This window comes from Exserohilum turcica, assembly GCF_000359705.1.
Source record: "Exserohilum turcica Et28A unplaced genomic scaffold SETTUscaffold_10, whole genome shotgun sequence".
NCBI classification, from domain to species: domain Eukaryota; kingdom Fungi; phylum Ascomycota; class Dothideomycetes; order Pleosporales; family Pleosporaceae; genus Exserohilum; species Exserohilum turcicum.
The window spans coordinates 514,577-531,582 of record NW_007359915.1 but is presented as its reverse complement, the minus strand read 5'-3'; the positions used below and the strand labels follow the sequence as shown (position 1 = coordinate 531,582).

At 51.1% G+C, this 17,006-nt stretch overlaps 7 protein-coding genes across 7 annotated transcripts; 5 read left to right on the top strand and 2 right to left on the bottom strand.

Moving 5' to 3' along the window:
• Positions 1 to 36: 36 nt before the first annotated feature.
• SETTUDRAFT_24862 (uncharacterized protein) lies at positions 37 to 714 on the bottom strand (the record flags this gene model as incomplete). The annotated part of the gene is made up of 2 exons (XM_008023016.1): positions 37 to 378; positions 447 to 714. Coding segments are annotated over 2 exons (610 nt in total), but the record flags the coding sequence as incomplete, so codon positions are not given.
• Positions 715 to 1,464: 750 nt separating this feature from the next.
• On the top strand, positions 1,465 to 2,556 carry SETTUDRAFT_24861 (uncharacterized protein; the record flags this gene model as incomplete). The annotated part of the gene is made up of 3 exons (XM_008023015.1): positions 1,465 to 1,671; positions 1,727 to 2,065; positions 2,122 to 2,556. 3 exons carry the CDS (start codon positions 1,465 to 1,467, stop codon positions 2,554 to 2,556), a joined length of 981 nt encoding a protein of 326 aa, XP_008021206.1.
• A 2,088-nt stretch (positions 2,557 to 4,644) lies between these two features.
• Positions 4,645 to 5,574, top strand: SETTUDRAFT_36234 (uncharacterized protein; the record flags this gene model as incomplete). Its single annotated transcript, XM_008023078.1, has 1 exon — positions 4,645 to 5,574. One exon carries the CDS (start codon positions 4,645 to 4,647, stop codon positions 5,572 to 5,574), a length of 930 nt encoding a protein of 309 aa, XP_008021269.1.
• Positions 5,575 to 6,476: 902 nt separating this feature from the next.
• On the top strand, positions 6,477 to 7,152 carry SETTUDRAFT_63714 (uncharacterized protein; the record flags this gene model as incomplete). Its single annotated transcript, XM_008023177.1, has 2 exons — positions 6,477 to 6,952; positions 7,011 to 7,152. Coding segments are annotated over 2 exons (618 nt in total), but the record flags the coding sequence as incomplete, so codon positions are not given.
• Positions 7,153 to 8,991: 1,839 nt separating this feature from the next.
• SETTUDRAFT_174883 (uncharacterized protein) lies at positions 8,992 to 10,654 on the top strand (the record flags this gene model as incomplete). Its single annotated transcript, XM_008023300.1, has 5 exons — positions 8,992 to 9,011; positions 9,281 to 9,326; positions 9,396 to 9,617; positions 9,686 to 10,234; positions 10,304 to 10,654. The coding sequence occupies 5 exons, from the start codon at positions 8,992 to 8,994 to the stop codon at positions 10,652 to 10,654; spliced, it is 1,188 nt and encodes a 395-aa protein (XP_008021491.1).
• Positions 10,655 to 11,790: 1,136 nt separating this feature from the next.
• SETTUDRAFT_73461 (uncharacterized protein) lies at positions 11,791 to 12,450 on the bottom strand (the record flags this gene model as incomplete). The annotated part of the gene is made up of 1 exon (XM_008023183.1): positions 11,791 to 12,450. A coding segment is annotated over one exon (660 nt), but the record flags the coding sequence as incomplete, so codon positions are not given.
• Positions 12,451 to 14,219: 1,769 nt separating this feature from the next.
• SETTUDRAFT_144760 (uncharacterized protein) lies at positions 14,220 to 16,124 on the top strand (the record flags this gene model as incomplete). The annotated part of the gene is made up of 1 exon (XM_008023299.1): positions 14,220 to 16,124. The coding sequence occupies one exon, from the start codon at positions 14,220 to 14,222 to the stop codon at positions 16,122 to 16,124; it is 1,905 nt and encodes a 634-aa protein (XP_008021490.1).
• Between the last annotated feature and the right edge of the window lie 882 nt (positions 16,125 to 17,006).

The window sequence follows — 17,006 nt, the reverse complement described above, 5'->3', positions numbered from 1 at the left end:
CGAGGGCGGGAAGTGTAGTTGAAGGACCAGACATACCTCCTCCAATCTCGGGCAGTTCAACGAGTCGCAAGCAGGTGTAGTCGGATGGAACTTGCTCAGACTGAATGTCGCTGTGCCACGACTCAAACACTTGTCTCTCGTCTCCCAGGTCGCGCGGCGTCGACTTGCCATTGACAAGTTTCCTCTGGCGGGAGTTCATGGTGCTGATGTGTAGATCGTCACCACCCATGGCTCGCTGGGGGTTGAGCACGGGATGGATGTGCAGGGTTGATTCCTTGGGCTTTCCCGCGAGTTCTCCCATGCGCTGGATCATATGCTTCTGGATGTCATTCGTCATTTCAGTCTGGCCGCGAAAGAAGACGACTCCACGTCGCGACACTGCAAAAGGACACTGGTCAATTCTGTATTCGCGGGGGGGGGGGGGAAACACACGTCTGCGTGCTTACCAGTTATGGCGAGATCTCTCAGAAAATCATCTGCATTGGGCGCATTGATCAAATCAACAAGGTTTGCCTCTGGAAACTCTGTGCCCACAGTAGGCGTAACTTTAAATTGCTTCAAGGGCTTGAGAACGCCCTTTAGCTTCAACGGCTTCTGGAAGCTTGTTTCTTGAGCAAATCCTCGGCGTAAGCATGGCGCACGAGCGGGCGAGAAGAGTGACGAGCGCAGCGCTGGCGCAGCGCGGCAAAGCAAGACATTGGCGGTTTTCGACATTGTATTTTGATGAAGTCTCTACTATCTCAGGGCAAAGGGTAGCAAGAAGCAGAAATCTATAAGACCGAAGTGTGCAGTCCTGCTCCTGTAATAATAAGCTTTAAGACCCCCCCCAGCCACCGTCGGCATACCGAGTAGTCGGCATATTTTTCTTGCCTTTGTTATGGTATCCGGTGCATATGTTTGAAGCAGTACGCCTTGAGCAGTTCAATGACGAAACTGTCAAGCCGTCTTCAATACTCGGCCAGGCCAATCACGGCAGAGCATGTGGGGCATCAAGAACTAACTTATACTGCTATAGCTGATGCACAATGACTCCACACTGATCCGACACGTATGTTAGCTCGGAGCATTTGTGGAATATCGGACCGAAGACAGTCGACGGAACATTTTCAAAGTACCCTCCTGAGCCCACTGCTAAGAGTAGCCGTAGAGCCTGACGCTTACAGCCTCATTTACCCACCGAAGATGTAATTGCCAGAGCAATTCAATTGACCGTATGGCATAGTGTTGGAGCCGGACATGTTGGAAACCGAGAGAGGCTTGATACAGTACAATCGCTTTTCCGTGCCCGACGTGTAGCCCCCATTTCGGAGACTGATTGTTCCCATAAATAGGCACATAGCTTTCCCTTCATTCAACCATTCCCCTCTCACGTGTGTAGTCTGCCCAGGAAGCAGAGCCTCATACTATCTTTTTTCTCTCTCTTCCACCATCTGCAGCCCGACCTTTTCCGTCACTACGCCAGCCATGGCCAAGAAGCTCATCGTGATCGCCGGAGCGACCGGCAACCAGGGTTCTGCCATCGCCCGCGGATTGCTGAAGACGGGAGATTGGCATATCCGTGCCGTGACCAGGAATGTGAACGGAGACAAGGCACAGAAGCTTGCTGCTGAGGGCATGGAGGTTGTCCAGGGCGATTACGATGACGAAGAATCTATGAGAAAGGCCTTTGATGTGGGTTGTTTACTGCGCGCGCTCTTTGGATGAACAACACCTAATGCATCAGTAGGGAGCGCAAGCCATCTTCGCCGTGACTAACTGGTGGGATGGCCTCTTTAGAGGCGCAAGTATGAGCGAAGCTGGAGATGTCGAGTACGGCCAAGGTTGCATGCTCGCGAGGCTGGCGTCTCAAGTGAAGACGTTGGAGCATTACATCTGGAGCACACTTCCCAACGGAGAAAAAATGACAAAGGGCAAGATCCCTGTTCCCCACTTCGACTACAAGGCCAGGGTCGACGATTACATCAAGGAGACCCTGCCGGAATTGGCGGCTAAGACAACCTTCCTCATGTTTGGGTTCTACCCCTCCAACTTTGCCTTTTTCCCCATGTTGAAACCCATCCCAGTGGTAGGCCGATTTCCCCAAAGTGCACAGTGGTACCAGACTAACCAAATTGCTTATAGGGCACTGCGCCGGGAAAATATGTCTGGTTGCTTCCAGCGCATCCTTCGACGCTGTATCCCATGGCTGGTGATATGAGCAAGGATCCAGGTGTATGGGCAAGGCAGATCCTGGCCAACCCCAAGATATCGCATGGCAAGTACGCCGCTGTTTGCACGGAGGTTGTCCCTCTCGGAAAGGTGCTCGACACATGGTCTGAAGTTTCAGGAAACAAAGGGATATATGTGCAGGTGGAGCCGCGCATTGTCAGTGACATGTTCGGTGTGCCAGGAGAAGAGTTTGTTACAGGAGTAAACTTTGGTGTTGCAGTGCCTGATTGGTGGGCGCAAGCCAAGGAATGGGGTCTCTTCCTTACCATGGAAGATCTGGGCATCTCAAAGGACGAGGTGTCCAACCTTCGACAAAGTCTTGAGGCAGTGAAAGAGTTTTTGGGCTAAGCATCCGTGTAGCCGCGGCATACCACTTGAATTGAGTCTAGTAGCAAAGTAGCAATAAAGCAGATTAATCGGCTGTAGAGTGTTACATCAGAGTTTGACTGCGCCTTTCTCTATTTGGACTCAGACCACCATTTTACGACTCGCACATGACGCAAGAGGCTTAACGGTTTGACATGCGTTGGGACGGTCCAAGCCGGTCCGTTTGTCCAAGCCGGATTCAAACGCCACCACCAGTCAGGACAGTGCGATCTTTTTGCAGGATTATACCCGAGTTAGATACATGGCGCTTTAAAAGAAAAGTAGACGGTAACGCTTGTTAGCTCAGTGGATCTTAATCCCAGTAGCTTTTAGCGCTGGTGTCACGTAATGCTGATGCGCTAGGTAGAGTGCCTTGGGCACCTACTACCGCCACTAATACCACCACCGCTACTACTCCTACTACTACAACTACACTTACTACACTTACTACCACCATTACCACCGCTGCTTACCACCGCTGCTTACTACTACCGCTTACTACCGCCGCTACCCACCGTCATAGCTGTCGCCACAGCAGCTGCCGTTGGAGCTACCCATCAGACATGATCAAGCTACTGTTCAAGCTATGCTCCACTTTGGTGCTATGTAGTTTATTGAACAACAGCTGTCTGTTTGTAGATACCACTGAGCGTGTCCACGAGGCAAAGAGCAACGTGAACAGTTGGTCAATACATAATATAATGGAAAGCGGATCGGACTTGGCCCCCACCTCATGCACGCATTGATTGACATGAATGATGGGCCCTCAAGCTTGACGATGTAACTGCAGATGCAACCGAAGAAGGCCCTTCTGATAAGTTCCCTTCGCTCATTCGTTTACACGCGTATCTACCCGTTTACCTGATCCACACACGAGTCAATCGAACGAGGCGTATGCAGGGCTTCGAAGGGAGAACGTGCGCCGTTCAGCGACAAGCGCCTCAAAATGGCGTACAGATCAGATACAGCTAGCTAACTCAACTTCCTTGCCACTTCGGCCCGAAGATGCTGGTCCTGTACTTAGTGTGGTATAGATCTTATCTCAAGGTTGGTACTATAGCAAGGTGCAACCGAAGAAGGCCCTTTTGCATGGGGCTCCGTCGTTCGCCATTTCCCGCGCCAATCTGGTCGTTTGCTTGCTTCCACGAGTGGTTTGGACGAAACGTGGACAAAGGTGACGCGTAGCAGCGGAACGAGATCGATCGCGGGAGAAACCGTGAGTGCCGCATATTATTTCTCTTAGTGCCCAGCTTTTGTGTAGTTTGGGTGTTTATACATAGCAGCTAGACCCGCCAACTGTTACTAGTTAAATAACTCTTGCTATCACACGATACGCGAGAGGTACTAAGCGCCGCTGTACTAGAAGTCAGTTAGTACCATTCCATCACCTGCATTGATACCATGCCCGAACAGTAAGCCTCGACAATGTGCGCTATGTGTATTCATCTCACTAGTGTGAGGACGTATATGTACCGCGGTATTCACTGCTTACTGACTCTTCAATCAAGTGTCTACGTCGAGCCAAGCATGCAGAAAAATGACCCAAGCGTGAAGGGCAGCGCTTCAACGCCCAAACCCACAAAGTACCGGCTTGCATGTGACAGCTGTCAGCACTCCAAGATTCGATGTGATCAGGAACGGCCAAAATGTCGCAGATGTGCGAAGAAGGGCATAGAGTGTGTCTACAGCCCGGCGAGGCGTGCAGGACGACCACGCACGCGTAACAACAGCAAAAACTCCAACAGCGTCGAGAACAGTGGATCCGCGAGTGTGAAAGGGGATTCGGTACCAACGAAAGAGCCCGCCATGGCCACTTCAGCACCAGGTTGGATGTCGCCCTTTCCCCCACCCAGCATGCTGTCCACAGAGAACTGCCCAAGTTCGGTCTCAAGCTCGAGCTCCAACACGTCCGCCATTCCGATTATGACGCCTATTATCCACACGCAGGGCTCTGAAAACATGGAGTTTTCTCCAAGCCAACTGTCAGATGACGGCTTTTTACAAGGCTTGCCGGACCTCACCGCCTCACATTGCGATACGCCAAAGTAAATGGGCAATTGCTATTTTTCCATGTCCCCCGAGTTTCACATTGCTCCAGAGTTCCTCGATATGGGCTTCTGTGGGACGCCATGGGAACAGCACCAGCAAGCGCAAACTTCTGCAGCCATGCTTCTCGATGAAGGGCTCCCATACTTTGGTTTGCTTACCCCCGAGGACCAGCAACCTCATCATCACCCGGATCAGCACAACGAAGAACCACCGATCCCAACTACAAGCTGCAACAACATGGAAAGCTGCAGCTATGACATTTCTCCACAACTCCAGGCTCAACCCCAGTTATCCCAGTCCTTAGATCATGGCATTCTATCGACAATAGCATGCGACTGCACATCGACCCTCCTGGATCACCTGTCAGCATACTCGCATGTATCCCCTTCTTCATACCTGGCCTCGACTTCCGCCGCCCTCTCTACATCCCGAACCCTCATCACCAGCTGCTGTAACACGATGGCGTGCCCCAACGCATGCTATACGCGGCTCTCAACTGCGCTCGTCATCTGCGAAGCCATTGACCATGCGCTCGTCGCACTCAGACTGGGCAGCAACTCGCTTTGGACACCGACACTGACGTCCATGCCCAGCTACAAAAACGGGACGTCTTCATCGCCCTCCTCAACCTCTTCGTCATCCAGCACAAGCGGTGGTAATGGCAATGACATCATGCTTCCATCGGCAGATGACGAGTACGAGCCGCTGCGCTGCGGCACATTGCCGATCCGGGGTGCCGACAGGCGAGCCATGGTGCGGGTACTGCTAGTGAAGCGAGTACTCGAGGTACAGGGGGTGCTTGAGCGACTACGGGACATGTTGATGTCGGGGCTGCTGGTCAGCGGGGATGCGACAGTGAAGAGACCGTTGCTGGCGCTGTGCGCCGATACCGTGGGCGAGTTCGCAAGGAAAGTAGCGGAGAGAGTGGAGACTGTAAAGCTACAGATGTAAGGAGGGTTTGATCCAGGGGAAGGGAAGGGAAATGGGGTCTATATGCTTTTTTAGGGGGCGGGCGGGCGAGATCTTGTGGTCGTTTTTTTTTGTCTTCTGTGGTCAATTCACTGAGCTGCGCTAACGCTCATGAAAAGCAACACGCGGGCACGGGCATGCAATGCGCAATTGTGAACCAGGACAGCATCAAGTTGAAATACACATAAACATGCACATTTGAGTTTCTGCCAGTGACTCCGGTAAACGCCTACTTTACATCTTGTTTTTAGGTCGTACTGAGAACCTTGGGCTGGATTGATGCCAAGGTGGCAGCACGTGTCACCACCTGTCTACGCAACTCAACGGTTGCCAGCTCAACGAATGTTTGCAAAAAAGAAACCAAGAAGTGAACCAGCGCGAGAAGTTTGGCAATGGGTAATCTCCATCGAGAGGGGTCAGATCCGTGTCTTCTCAGATAGCGTCTTTAGGGGAGCGTTAGCTGCACATTAACCCCCTAAATAAAGTTTTACCAGTGACGCGATAGGGTTGGACAACAATGACGATGCTCTAACGCCTCTCACATGAAAATCCAAAACAATCCCCTTATTGACAGTTCGGCTGTTTTTTTTGCTTCCATCTCGGTGTATAGCAGACGAAGACGTGGGGGCACGGGGCTTTCCACTGAGTCGTGATTGCTATCTCCAAATATCGCAAGATCTTCTGGAACCACAGCATCGGCTCCCGACAATGCAAGGACCTCCTATCAGTCTGCAACTAACATACCGATCGATGCACGGATCCCCTCCACCCGACCCTAAGTAGTTTTATCCGCGTGTATAAAAGCATTTGTCCCTGATCACAGCATATTATGCCTTTTCCATAACCCACTTTTATACCAACCAATCAGTGATACAGTTACAGTCATGGCGTCTACATCATTCCTACCTGAAGCTACACATGCCAATCTTGACGATAGCATTGTAGCTGACAGTGTCCTCGAAGCTCTGGAAGCTCTGGCGGCAGGGAACATTCCAGCTGCCCTCCGCGATGACGAGGAAAAGCGCCTCCGATTTCTCGAGGCGGCTAGAATGGCTTCGTTCAAGCTCGAGCAACCATGGGATACCATGCAGCGGCTAGTCTTCTGTGCCCTGCCACCCAACATTGTACAGGCGGGCATCGATCTGGGGCTATGGAGACTACTTGCCAAGCGAGAGGGCACGGCAATGAGCACTAGTGAAGTGGCCGCCGAACTGGGCGTTGAGCAGGCACTGCTTGTGCGAGTGCTTCGTTACGCAGCCACACAGTGGATGGTGGAGCAGGTCGGCATCGACAAATACCGGGCCACAAGCATAACGCACTACTTGGCCATGTCAGGGCTCGAGTCTGTCATATTCCATGTGTAAGTGTACTCGTGAATCTTGGTACATCGAGAACTATGATTGATTGTTGCTTTGCAGGACCGAGAGAAACATAGGACTCTACAATGCGATACCAAAGTGGATGGCGGAGAATTCCTACAAACAACCTCAGGACAACAAGAACCTCCCATTCAATCTCAGTAAGAACACTGACCTGCACTTTTTTGAGTGGCTGTCACAGCGGCCGCGGCATCAAGCGGCCTTCAACGAGTACATGTCGTTCCAGCGCGTGGGCCAGAAGAGCTGGCTCGACGTATTCCCGCTTGAGAAGTATGTGAATGAGCCCAGCACAGGGAACAAGAACCGACCGCTCTTCGTGGATGTCGGCGGCGGCTATGGACACCAGTCCCGGGAGGCGCTCAAGAGGTTCCCCTCGCTGCATGGGCGTGTTGTGTTGGAGGATACACACGGCGCGGCCATCGACTCCGCCAAGGCCATCGAAGGCCTACAGGTTGTTCACCATGACTTTACCAAGCCGCAACCAGTCAAGGGCGCGCGCGTCTACTACCTGCGGAACATCCTGCATGACTGGCCCGACCAAGCCTGCCACAGCATTCTCTCCCAGCTCAAAGACGTACTTGCTCCCGACTCGGTCATTCTGCTAGATGAGCTCATCATCCACGATGAGGGCGCACATTGGTACGGAGCCTCGTTTGATCTGCTCATGATGGCCAACTACGGCGCGCGCGAGAGGTCGCTGAATGAGTGGGATCGCCTTCTTGAGACGGTCGGGCTAGAGCGCAAGGCATTTGTGCCGTACAGCATGCATGGAGATGGTATCCAGGTAGTCGGTGTTCGAGGAACGGTTAGCCAGAAGCTGTAGTCATCTGTGCTTTCAATACCCAATTCTCTGTAAATAAGGGCAGCGTGCGATGAGCTGCTTTCAATGTCAAACTGGTCAGATTTATATTGCTGGAATGCGGCTTGGTGGTGTTTCTTCACGCCAGCGTTTGTGTATTATTCAAGCACAGCATAATGATTTCTGCATCTTTCTTATAGCGAGGAATTGTGTATAATGAAACTTTCCAATTAGTCACACTAGCATCTTAAAACATTGACAAAGCTTGATTTCATTCGTTGTTGTGTACGTCTATTGCATCTCAACCTCCGCCTCGTCTGTGGAATCAGTGTTCACTTCATACCATCTGGTGTACTTCAGAAAGAGCAAATGTAAACAGTCTGAGGCTTTGGTTTCCACATTCACTGGCAAAAGATTTCGTCTCGCAAACGGGGTTTCCCTAGAGCCAACATACTTTACAGACTCTATTTCTACTACCACTTGTTATAAATTACTCTAATGTAAATTATATTACATGAACAACAACAATTGCAGTCAATACAGTAAGGTATTGACTTTATCTTAGATTTTAAAATAGCGAAAACCTTCGAGCTGTTGTTTCCAAAAAATTAAACTTTGGTAGTCTGGAATGAGTTTTCATTTTTCACCCATCTCTTTTGTAAATACTGCTATTCACTTGGCTACGCTTTGATCGTATATCTATTCTAATATTATATTTCTTGCCAACTATGATTTTATATTATATTTTCACATAATTTAGAAAGAGTTTTTTTTTAAGATATAACGTTACGGAAACAGAGATTTCTCAGGAATAAATCACAAATTTTTGTAAGGTTTGGAAACGCCGAGGTGAAACCTTCTACGTAGTACGGTACTCAATTTTCAACAGCAGTGGCTAAGCAATTCACGTCAGCGGACTTAAATCACTTGTAATATTCCAATTCGTCTTACCCCTACCAATGAACTGTCTTGTTTTTAAAGGAATCGAACTTCCTATGAATATTTCATTGGAATAATCAACCATTATCCTCTTCTCTCCTGCCTCGGGTACTGAGCAGATGCAACCGGTACGCATTGACTTGGATCACGTGACCGACGGAATTAGACCCAAATCTGGATACCGGGGATGTCGCGAAGAACATAGCTTGTGGTCTGATGCCATCGGAAATTTCCTCACACTCATGTCTGAAACAATACTGAATGCTATAACGTACGACAAGCATGGGGAATATTGCTTTCCGGTTTTTCCGGACGAAGTGCGTCCTTCGGTGAATTTTGGTCTGCCCCGGACCCCGACTTTACAAATTTGACCGCACCTTTCAACAGCCAGGGTGTGAAGCCCAGAACAGAAAAAAAAGTATCTATAGTAGACCGCATGCACAAGCTAACAAGTGGATCAACTCCATATTCCTGCATGCATCTTTCAATTGCAATTGATATATTCTGTGTGTGCAAAACGGATCACTTGTACCTGACATTGACTTTGCATCCTCGTCACCATGGCAACCAGTTTTAAGATCGAGCCCATGGTTCATCCTGACGGAAAGAACTGTAAAGTATGAATTGAACCCCATACATCGTAACCATGCTTCCAGGTTCTTTTCGGTGATACTAAGTTTTCGTAGTTTGGAGCCGTTGTGACAGGACTTGATCTGAACCATTTTACCCCTGAAATTGCGGCACAGCTGCGCAAAGCCACCTGGGAGCACGGCCTGCTCGTGATCAAAGGCCAGCACAATCTTGAACAGAAGCGAAGCTGGGAATTGCTGCAAGAGCTTGATCCAGACTGTGTGAAGATTAACAACGATGAATTTGCCCGTTTGTTTTACACCAAGGACAAGCTAGTGGTGAGTCGATCCAGAGATATTGAAATCCAACGCTGCAAGGTTCTGGTAGAGCGTTAACGGAGAGCCAGGCCAATATTAAAGGAGTTGAAGTTCCTGATGCGGGCGCCTTTTTGTTCATCGGCAAGGGCCCGCAGGAAGACGAGAAATACGGCAAGCCGGGTCTTGACATGGGAAACGTCAACTTGCACCAATACTACTACAGTGTGCCACTCTCTGATGAAGACTTTGAAGCTGGACGCACCCGATTCCACTGGTGGCACCACGACGCGACCTACAGACGATACGAGCCCCCTAATTTTACGATAATCCGGCCGATCAAGTTCCCTGATGCCTCAAAGACGCAAACGGTCGAGTGGGCTGACGGTTCGGGCCTGACAATGCCGGTCAAACCAGGCCGCACGGCGTTTGTGAGCACCGAACAGCTGTACGATATGCTCAGCGATGAGGAGAAGAAGATTGCAGACCACAGTTGGGTCGAGTATATGTACTGGCCTTGGGAATGGATCCCGAAGTGCCGTGGTGCTCCAAACGGCTTGGGCGTGGCAAATGAGGGTCTAGAGCTACCAGACGAGGAGATGGAGAAGCTTGAGGACATACATCCAGAGTGGACGAAGAAGGTGTGTTTTATTTTATTTCGTCTGGGAAAAAGCCTCGGCTCATCGGATTCGACTAACGCAAACCCATAGCACCCCATGGTCTGGGTCAACCCCGTCACAGGCAAAAGGGCCTTTATGGTGCAGCACAACACCGCACGCCGGTTGTTTATTCGTAGCGGGCCAAATGACACTCCAAAGGTTATCGATGACCTAGGCGAAGTGAGGAAATTTCTTGACAACATCCAGTCGAGGATCATTAAGCCAGAATATATTTGGGCGGGCCCGGACGAAGAACACGATATCCTGCTATGGCAGAATCATGGTCTTTTCCATACAAAGATTGATTACCCACTTAGCTGGGGTAATAGGGTCGTGCAGCAGGGCTGGCTGCCCAGCTACAGGAAGCCCGTGGGCCCGGTGCCGATTCCAGGAGAGAACTGACTCGGGGGGTTGTAATGGGAAATTGAACATATGATCTAAGTAGACATAAATTCAAACAGTTTTAATTAGAATGAGTTTTTTGAGAACAGATGTGCTGTAGTACGCTGAGTGTGGGAAGAATAAGGGGCGTTGTTAGTCTTGCGCGCCTATATATGTACTATTGTCTGCCTAGTATCAGCAAAATGCTGATTAATCGTACCATTTTAGTTGCGGTAGCCTGTTGTCATAGAGCTAAGCTTCTGACAAGCGTCTCGTTTGAGAGGCTCCTAAAGTATCACTTCATCTGCTATCTCATAAGGCCGAACAATGTGACAAAAAAGTAATTGACTTTCTCTTAGTGGCCAAAAATGGAAATGAATTCATCAAGGTGCAGTTAAAATCTATGCGACAAGTATCCATGATGCGTCCTTGTCGATCCGGCAGTTAAGAAATTGTCCGAATCTCAGCATCACCATGTCCGCTCCAATCTAGGGTTTCCCTGAATAGCAAAAACCCGAAATTGGTACCCAAAAAGGCTAGTCATGCTTTGAGTTGTCTGTTGACATCACAGAAAAACTCGGCGAGATGTTTGCCTTGAGCCGTGAATCCCTTTTCCTATTCACTCATACGATTTGGCACGTTTCACAAACTACTCATCACTGGCTTCACGATAGAAAGATGAAGTAAATGATTTCTGCTTTTCTAAGTTGCTATATATCGATCTCTAAAAATAAGTACAAGTCACTCTTCACCCCTGATTTCCCATTCCTTGTCACAATTTCAATCTTCTATACAGTCTACCATAAACCCTTCAAGTCATTCTTTTGAGTTTCACTTTCCAATTGGCTCTTCCACGTTGTTTCTTTCACATTTACCGAGTGCCAGGTTTACAAGTTGGCCATGACAAGCTCACCCAACAAACCCAATAGCAAAACGCCACTGACCCACCACTGGCTGTACACGAAGAAGTCCCTGCACATACGCGGGTTCCACACATCAAGCCGGACCAACATGATTATTGCAGCGAGGGCAGACAAGGCGGCACCAAACTCGAAGGGGCCAAGAGTGAGACGGCCGCAGGATACAGTGACCCACAGGAAGCCGGCCATGGCGCTTGCGACAGACAGCAAAAACGTCTTGGGCTGGCCACTCACAGCGATAGCCAGTGAGCCTACACCTGCCTTAAGATCGTCCTGGATGTCCTGGAATGCGTAGACGGTATCGTATGTGATGTTGAAGAGCACTTGGCAGGCAAAAATGGCAATTGTGGCCTTGGTGCGGTCCTGTTCGTTGAATCTCGGGGCCGAGCCGTCTGCATAGGGTCCATCAGCCACAGCAGCATCGACCATGAAAATGCACCAGCCCACGGCCAGTCCGAGGCAGAGCTGTGGGAAGTTGCAGATGCGCTTCATGAAGGGGTAGATGAAGCCCAGGACGGTTACTAGTAGAGCATGCTGGTTCGCACGAGCTGGCAACGTGGCGTAAAGCAAGGCGTGGCGCATGAGGGTGAGGACGAGGGTAGTGGCGAGTGCATCTGGCGTGGTAATAGCACCACGGGCAAGGGGCCGCTTCTTGCAACGTTCGACTTGGCGATCAAGATCCTGGTCGACAGTGTCGTTCCAAGCACAACCAAAACTGCGTAGGATAAGACCGTCGAGCAGAAATACGGTGCTCAGCTTGACCCAGTCGACTGCGGACAGGCCTTTCGGGTTGGTCAGATTGACCGAGTAGAGGAAGCCGATGAAGTAGGGGAAGTAGAAGCCCAAGAGCCCAGCGGGCTTGCTGAAGCGTGTGAGCTCCAAGTAGGGTCTCCAAGAAGAGGTCTTGGGAGCCAAATTCTTGGGCCTTGACGAGATGGACGTCTGTGGTGCATGTGCTGTCTCCGTGACGGTATACTGGGTCGACGACATGATGTCTGGATCGCTTCACGTGGATGTACCAAATCGGCAAGATGATCCCGTGGTAGGAGAGTCTGGAAATGAATTGTCTTTATGTTTGTAACAATTGGAGTACAAACAGCTCCTTAAAACATGCTGTCTGTCCTGCTTGAAATGATCTCGGATATCCATCATACCGTTGTATTGCCTGCATATCCAGATCTACTGGACATGGCATGCAAGGGTTTCGGTGAGTTTGAGTGGCTGTCGGCGCATTTGTAGAAGGAGTTGGTGGAGTAAGACGTCACCGGAAGCTCGGAGTACTTGACCGAAACAGAGACTTCGCGTGTGCTTCATGTATGTCGAGCAAGTGGATCACACTTGCGATAAATGTACCATCACAGCCGTACATATTGCAGGCAATGGTGAAACAATCAAAGGCAGGTACAACGAGGGACTGAAAGAGGCCCAAAGATATGCTATTTTTGGGACAACAGCGAAGGAAGAATTCTATACTAGAGACTGGAGATATTTCTAGAGATGCTGCACTCTGAATTGAGGTTTTGCGACTTGGCACTAGATGTGTGAACTATCTTTCCGCAAGTGAGCAAAGTAAATGGGGTAGATCGTTTCCAGATGCGAGGTAATCTTGTGAAGCCTGGTAGTTTCTGTGTCCAAGTGATGATAGACTAGCCTCTTACTGGAGAAAAATCTTCTTGAAGCACAGATCATTCAGCAAGTGCTACTGCAAATGAAGCACCGATATTATAGTCAATCAGGTGTGTCTCTGGGCAGTCTCTCGTCGCGCTGGAAGAGCTAAGGAGGCAGTTTCACTATGTAAAGTCACCAGTGGGTACTATTTTATATATACACCATAAATACGTTTATAATGATTATGTTAAGTTTAAGCTTAAGCTAGATGACTGTTAGGGTAAGGTCCTCAGATTAGAGCTCTTGGTCATGCGACACTGGCTGCGCAGGGCTCCTCGTCTCACCCCCGGGTGCATGGTGAGCGGACCTGCAGTACCATGAAGACGTATACTAGTACGTCGATGCTGGAGGAGCTGGGTGGCGCACGGCCCCAGCATGCCACTGCCACTTTGCTAGATGCGTCTCGTGAGGATGAGACTAAGGTCACTGATTTTTTCCTATGAGCTATAGTAAAGGGGTTGCATAGAGGTCGCTCACGTGACTCGGCGGCCTTTGCAGAACGGTATAACTACCAGACGTTCGTCCTTGCAAAACAACCGCGAGACGCACAAAAGTCGCGATGCATGCACCAATCACGCACCATGATATAGCCAGTAAGGGTGCGCCTCATTTCGCTGCGGGCATGGTGCTGCTATGTTGGTAGGTGTAAAATGCGCCGTCCACGTAGCCCAGACCCCCACGCCCCACACTAGCAAAATTCAAGACACGGTGCATTTTGATTGACGTCGGAGACCGACACAACACATGATCGCCACACCACGTCAAATTTGTAGCTGTAAGAGCCGGAGCGGACGAAGCTGGGCCAGATGAGTGGCGGAAGACGAGGAAGAGACAGGAGCAACATGGATAGATGGAGGAGAGCACCGGGGTGATAAAAAGGGTCGGATGGCCAGTCAACGTCAGACATTGAGTCAAGCTCATTGTCCCACACTCGCCGAGCCACCTTGAACCGAGTTTCCATCTGTTTGTAAAGAGGGACGAACTGAAACAAAACCGCAATGGCCATACCTGAGCAGAGCGACTTGGAAGCGAGATATGCGCAGGAGCGCGACAAGCGAATGCGGCCGGAGGGCATGCAACAGTACAGCCGCCTACCAAGCGAACTAGATACACCACTTTCCCACGACCCTTGGGTGGACCCTGAGCAGAAAGAGACAGGCCCGCTCAAGGATGGCGACGACATACAGTTTCTCATCATCGGAGCAGGTCACGTGGGGCTGCTCACAGCAGGACGACTGGTCGAGGCGGGCTTCTCGGCCCAGGGCGTGTGTCTAGTAGACGTGGCGGGCGGCTTTGGCGGGACATGGTACTGGAACCGATACCCCGGCCTGCAGTGCGATGTCGAGAGCTACATCTACATGCCCTTCCTCGAGGAGACGGGCTACGTGCCCACACGCAAGTACGCATCGGGCGAGGAGATCCGCCAGCACTGTGAGCGGGTAGCAGCACACTTTGGGCTACGCGGGCAGTTCTCTACACGGGTGCTGGACACGAAGTGGGACGAGGAACGGCGACGGTGGGTGGTACGCATGCGAAGGGAGCGCGGGGCGGGCGCGGGCGAAGAGTTTACGGTGCTGACGCAATTCCTGATGCCGTCAAGCACTCTCTTCACAGCGCCTCGCATGCCCAAGCTTCAAGGCTTCGAGGAGCTGCAGGCCAACATTCCCGTCTTCCACACGGCGCGCTGGGACTACGCCTGCACCGGTGGCTCGCCCGGAAACCCCACGCTCTCCGGCCTCAAAGGCAAGCGTGTCGGCGTCATGGGCACCGGCGCAACGGCGGTACAGGTGGTGCCTGAGGTTGCGCGCTGGGCTGACCAGCTGTACGTCTTCCAGCGCACGCCTTCATACTGCGGGCCCCGCAAGCAGAAGCCTACTGACCCAGACGCTTGGTCACGTGATGTCGCGACGGGCCCCGGCTGGCAGCTCGAACGCAGCCTCAACTTCGACACCTTCTTCGAGGGCCAAAACCATCCGCCCGAGCACCCCGACCTCGTCGCCGATGGCTGGACCCAGACGGCACGCAGCTTTGGCGGCTTCATCGGCGGCCCGCGCCTCGTCACCCCCGACAAGCTCGATGAACATGCACGCAAGCTCAAGGAAATTGACCTGAAGCTGACGGAGGAGGCGCGGGCACACATTCGCCAGACAGTCACCGAGGACAAGGCCGCTGCTGAGGGCCTGCAGCCCTGGTATCCCATGTGGTGCAAACGTCCCGCCTTCCAGGACGACTACCTGCCCACCTTCAACAAGCCCCACGTCACCCTCGTCGACACGGACGGCCACGGCGTCGAGCGCTGCACTTCGCGCGGCATCGTCGTCAACGGCGTCGAGTATGAGCTCGATGTACTGATTCTCGCCACTGGCTTCTTGCTGGCCACGGGCGAGACGGCTGCCCCCGCCGAGTTCTTTGGCATTCCCGTCGTTGGCCGCAATGGTCGCCGCCTCAAGGACAAATACACCTCGCCTGACTTTGGCACCCTCCACGGCATCGCCACAAACGGCTTCCCCAACCTGCTATACGTCGGTATCGTTGGCGGCCCCGGTTCGCCCAACCTCACCATTGTCTTCGACCTCGAGGCCAAACACATTGCCAACGTCTTGAAGGAGGCTGTTCGCCGCGTTCCCGACCCTACAAAGCTTGTTATTGAGCCCTCGAAACAAGCAGAAGACGCCTGGACAGACCAGGTCGAGCAGCGTGCCCTATGGTATTCGCTCGTGCTCGGCTGCACCCCAGGCTACTTCAACCACGAGGGTGCCACGACGCGCGCTGCTAGCGCCATCCCTGAAAAGCGCCGTCTGGCTATGCGAAAGGTCCTCTTTGGCGGCGGCACTGCCATGTATGAGCGTATTATCCGCGAATACCATGCCAAGGGCGGCATTGAAGGTTTTGAAGTCTCGTAAAAGAATCTTTTTTTTATCTCCAAAGTGATGCAAGAAAATGTCCATGGTAGCGTGGAATCAGTAAATTGTAATACCAGTTTCATAGTGGGTCTTGAAAAAGGACTCATAAACAATAAAAATATTTCAACATCTACAACCCGGTCTCTGCATGGCAAAGAACTGGTAACCTAACAACCTTTGGGTGGTTCAGGGTTTAGATACTGCTGGGTAGGGAGTTTACGTACACAAACCTAGGGCTTTGGTAAAGATTAGGGGTTTACATTCATGAGCTAAGCGAAACTCGTACACAAGGAAACAGAAAGCGTAGCTGTTCCCCAGCCTATTCGTCATATATATGATATTAGTCATTTGGCAATCAGGCACTAGGATAACCCAGTTTGCTCCTTGCTAGTACCCAATCTGCATGCTGGCAGCATCTCGTCTGTGCTAAAAAAAAAGTTCCCGAAAAGCACGCCATCAGCTTATTAGTTATGAAGGCGTGAGCGTGCTGCACAGTCTGCTACTCTCTCTGCCGTTCCAACTAATATGCTCCAAACTACAGTTCGTCCCACACTACCGTCATCGTTTCGGCCTTTCTCTCTGAAAGTCAAAGCACGATATGTCGCCATTATCTAGGCAAACTTCTTTTCTCAAAATCGCCTAGACCTCGAATAGCATGCTTTGCTATAGCAGAGATCCTTTTTGTTCTCTCCATCGCTGTCCATCTTCGCAAAGGCCTCCCGTCTGCAGTACTCAATCTATAATTGGAGTATCTGGGCTCCGGACCGACGCCATGTTTTCGCTATCGGGCGACATGGTGATGATTACCTCATGCCAAGGATTACCCATACGCACCAACCTCGCTGACGGAGATGGTATGCCATAATATCGGCATACTTTATA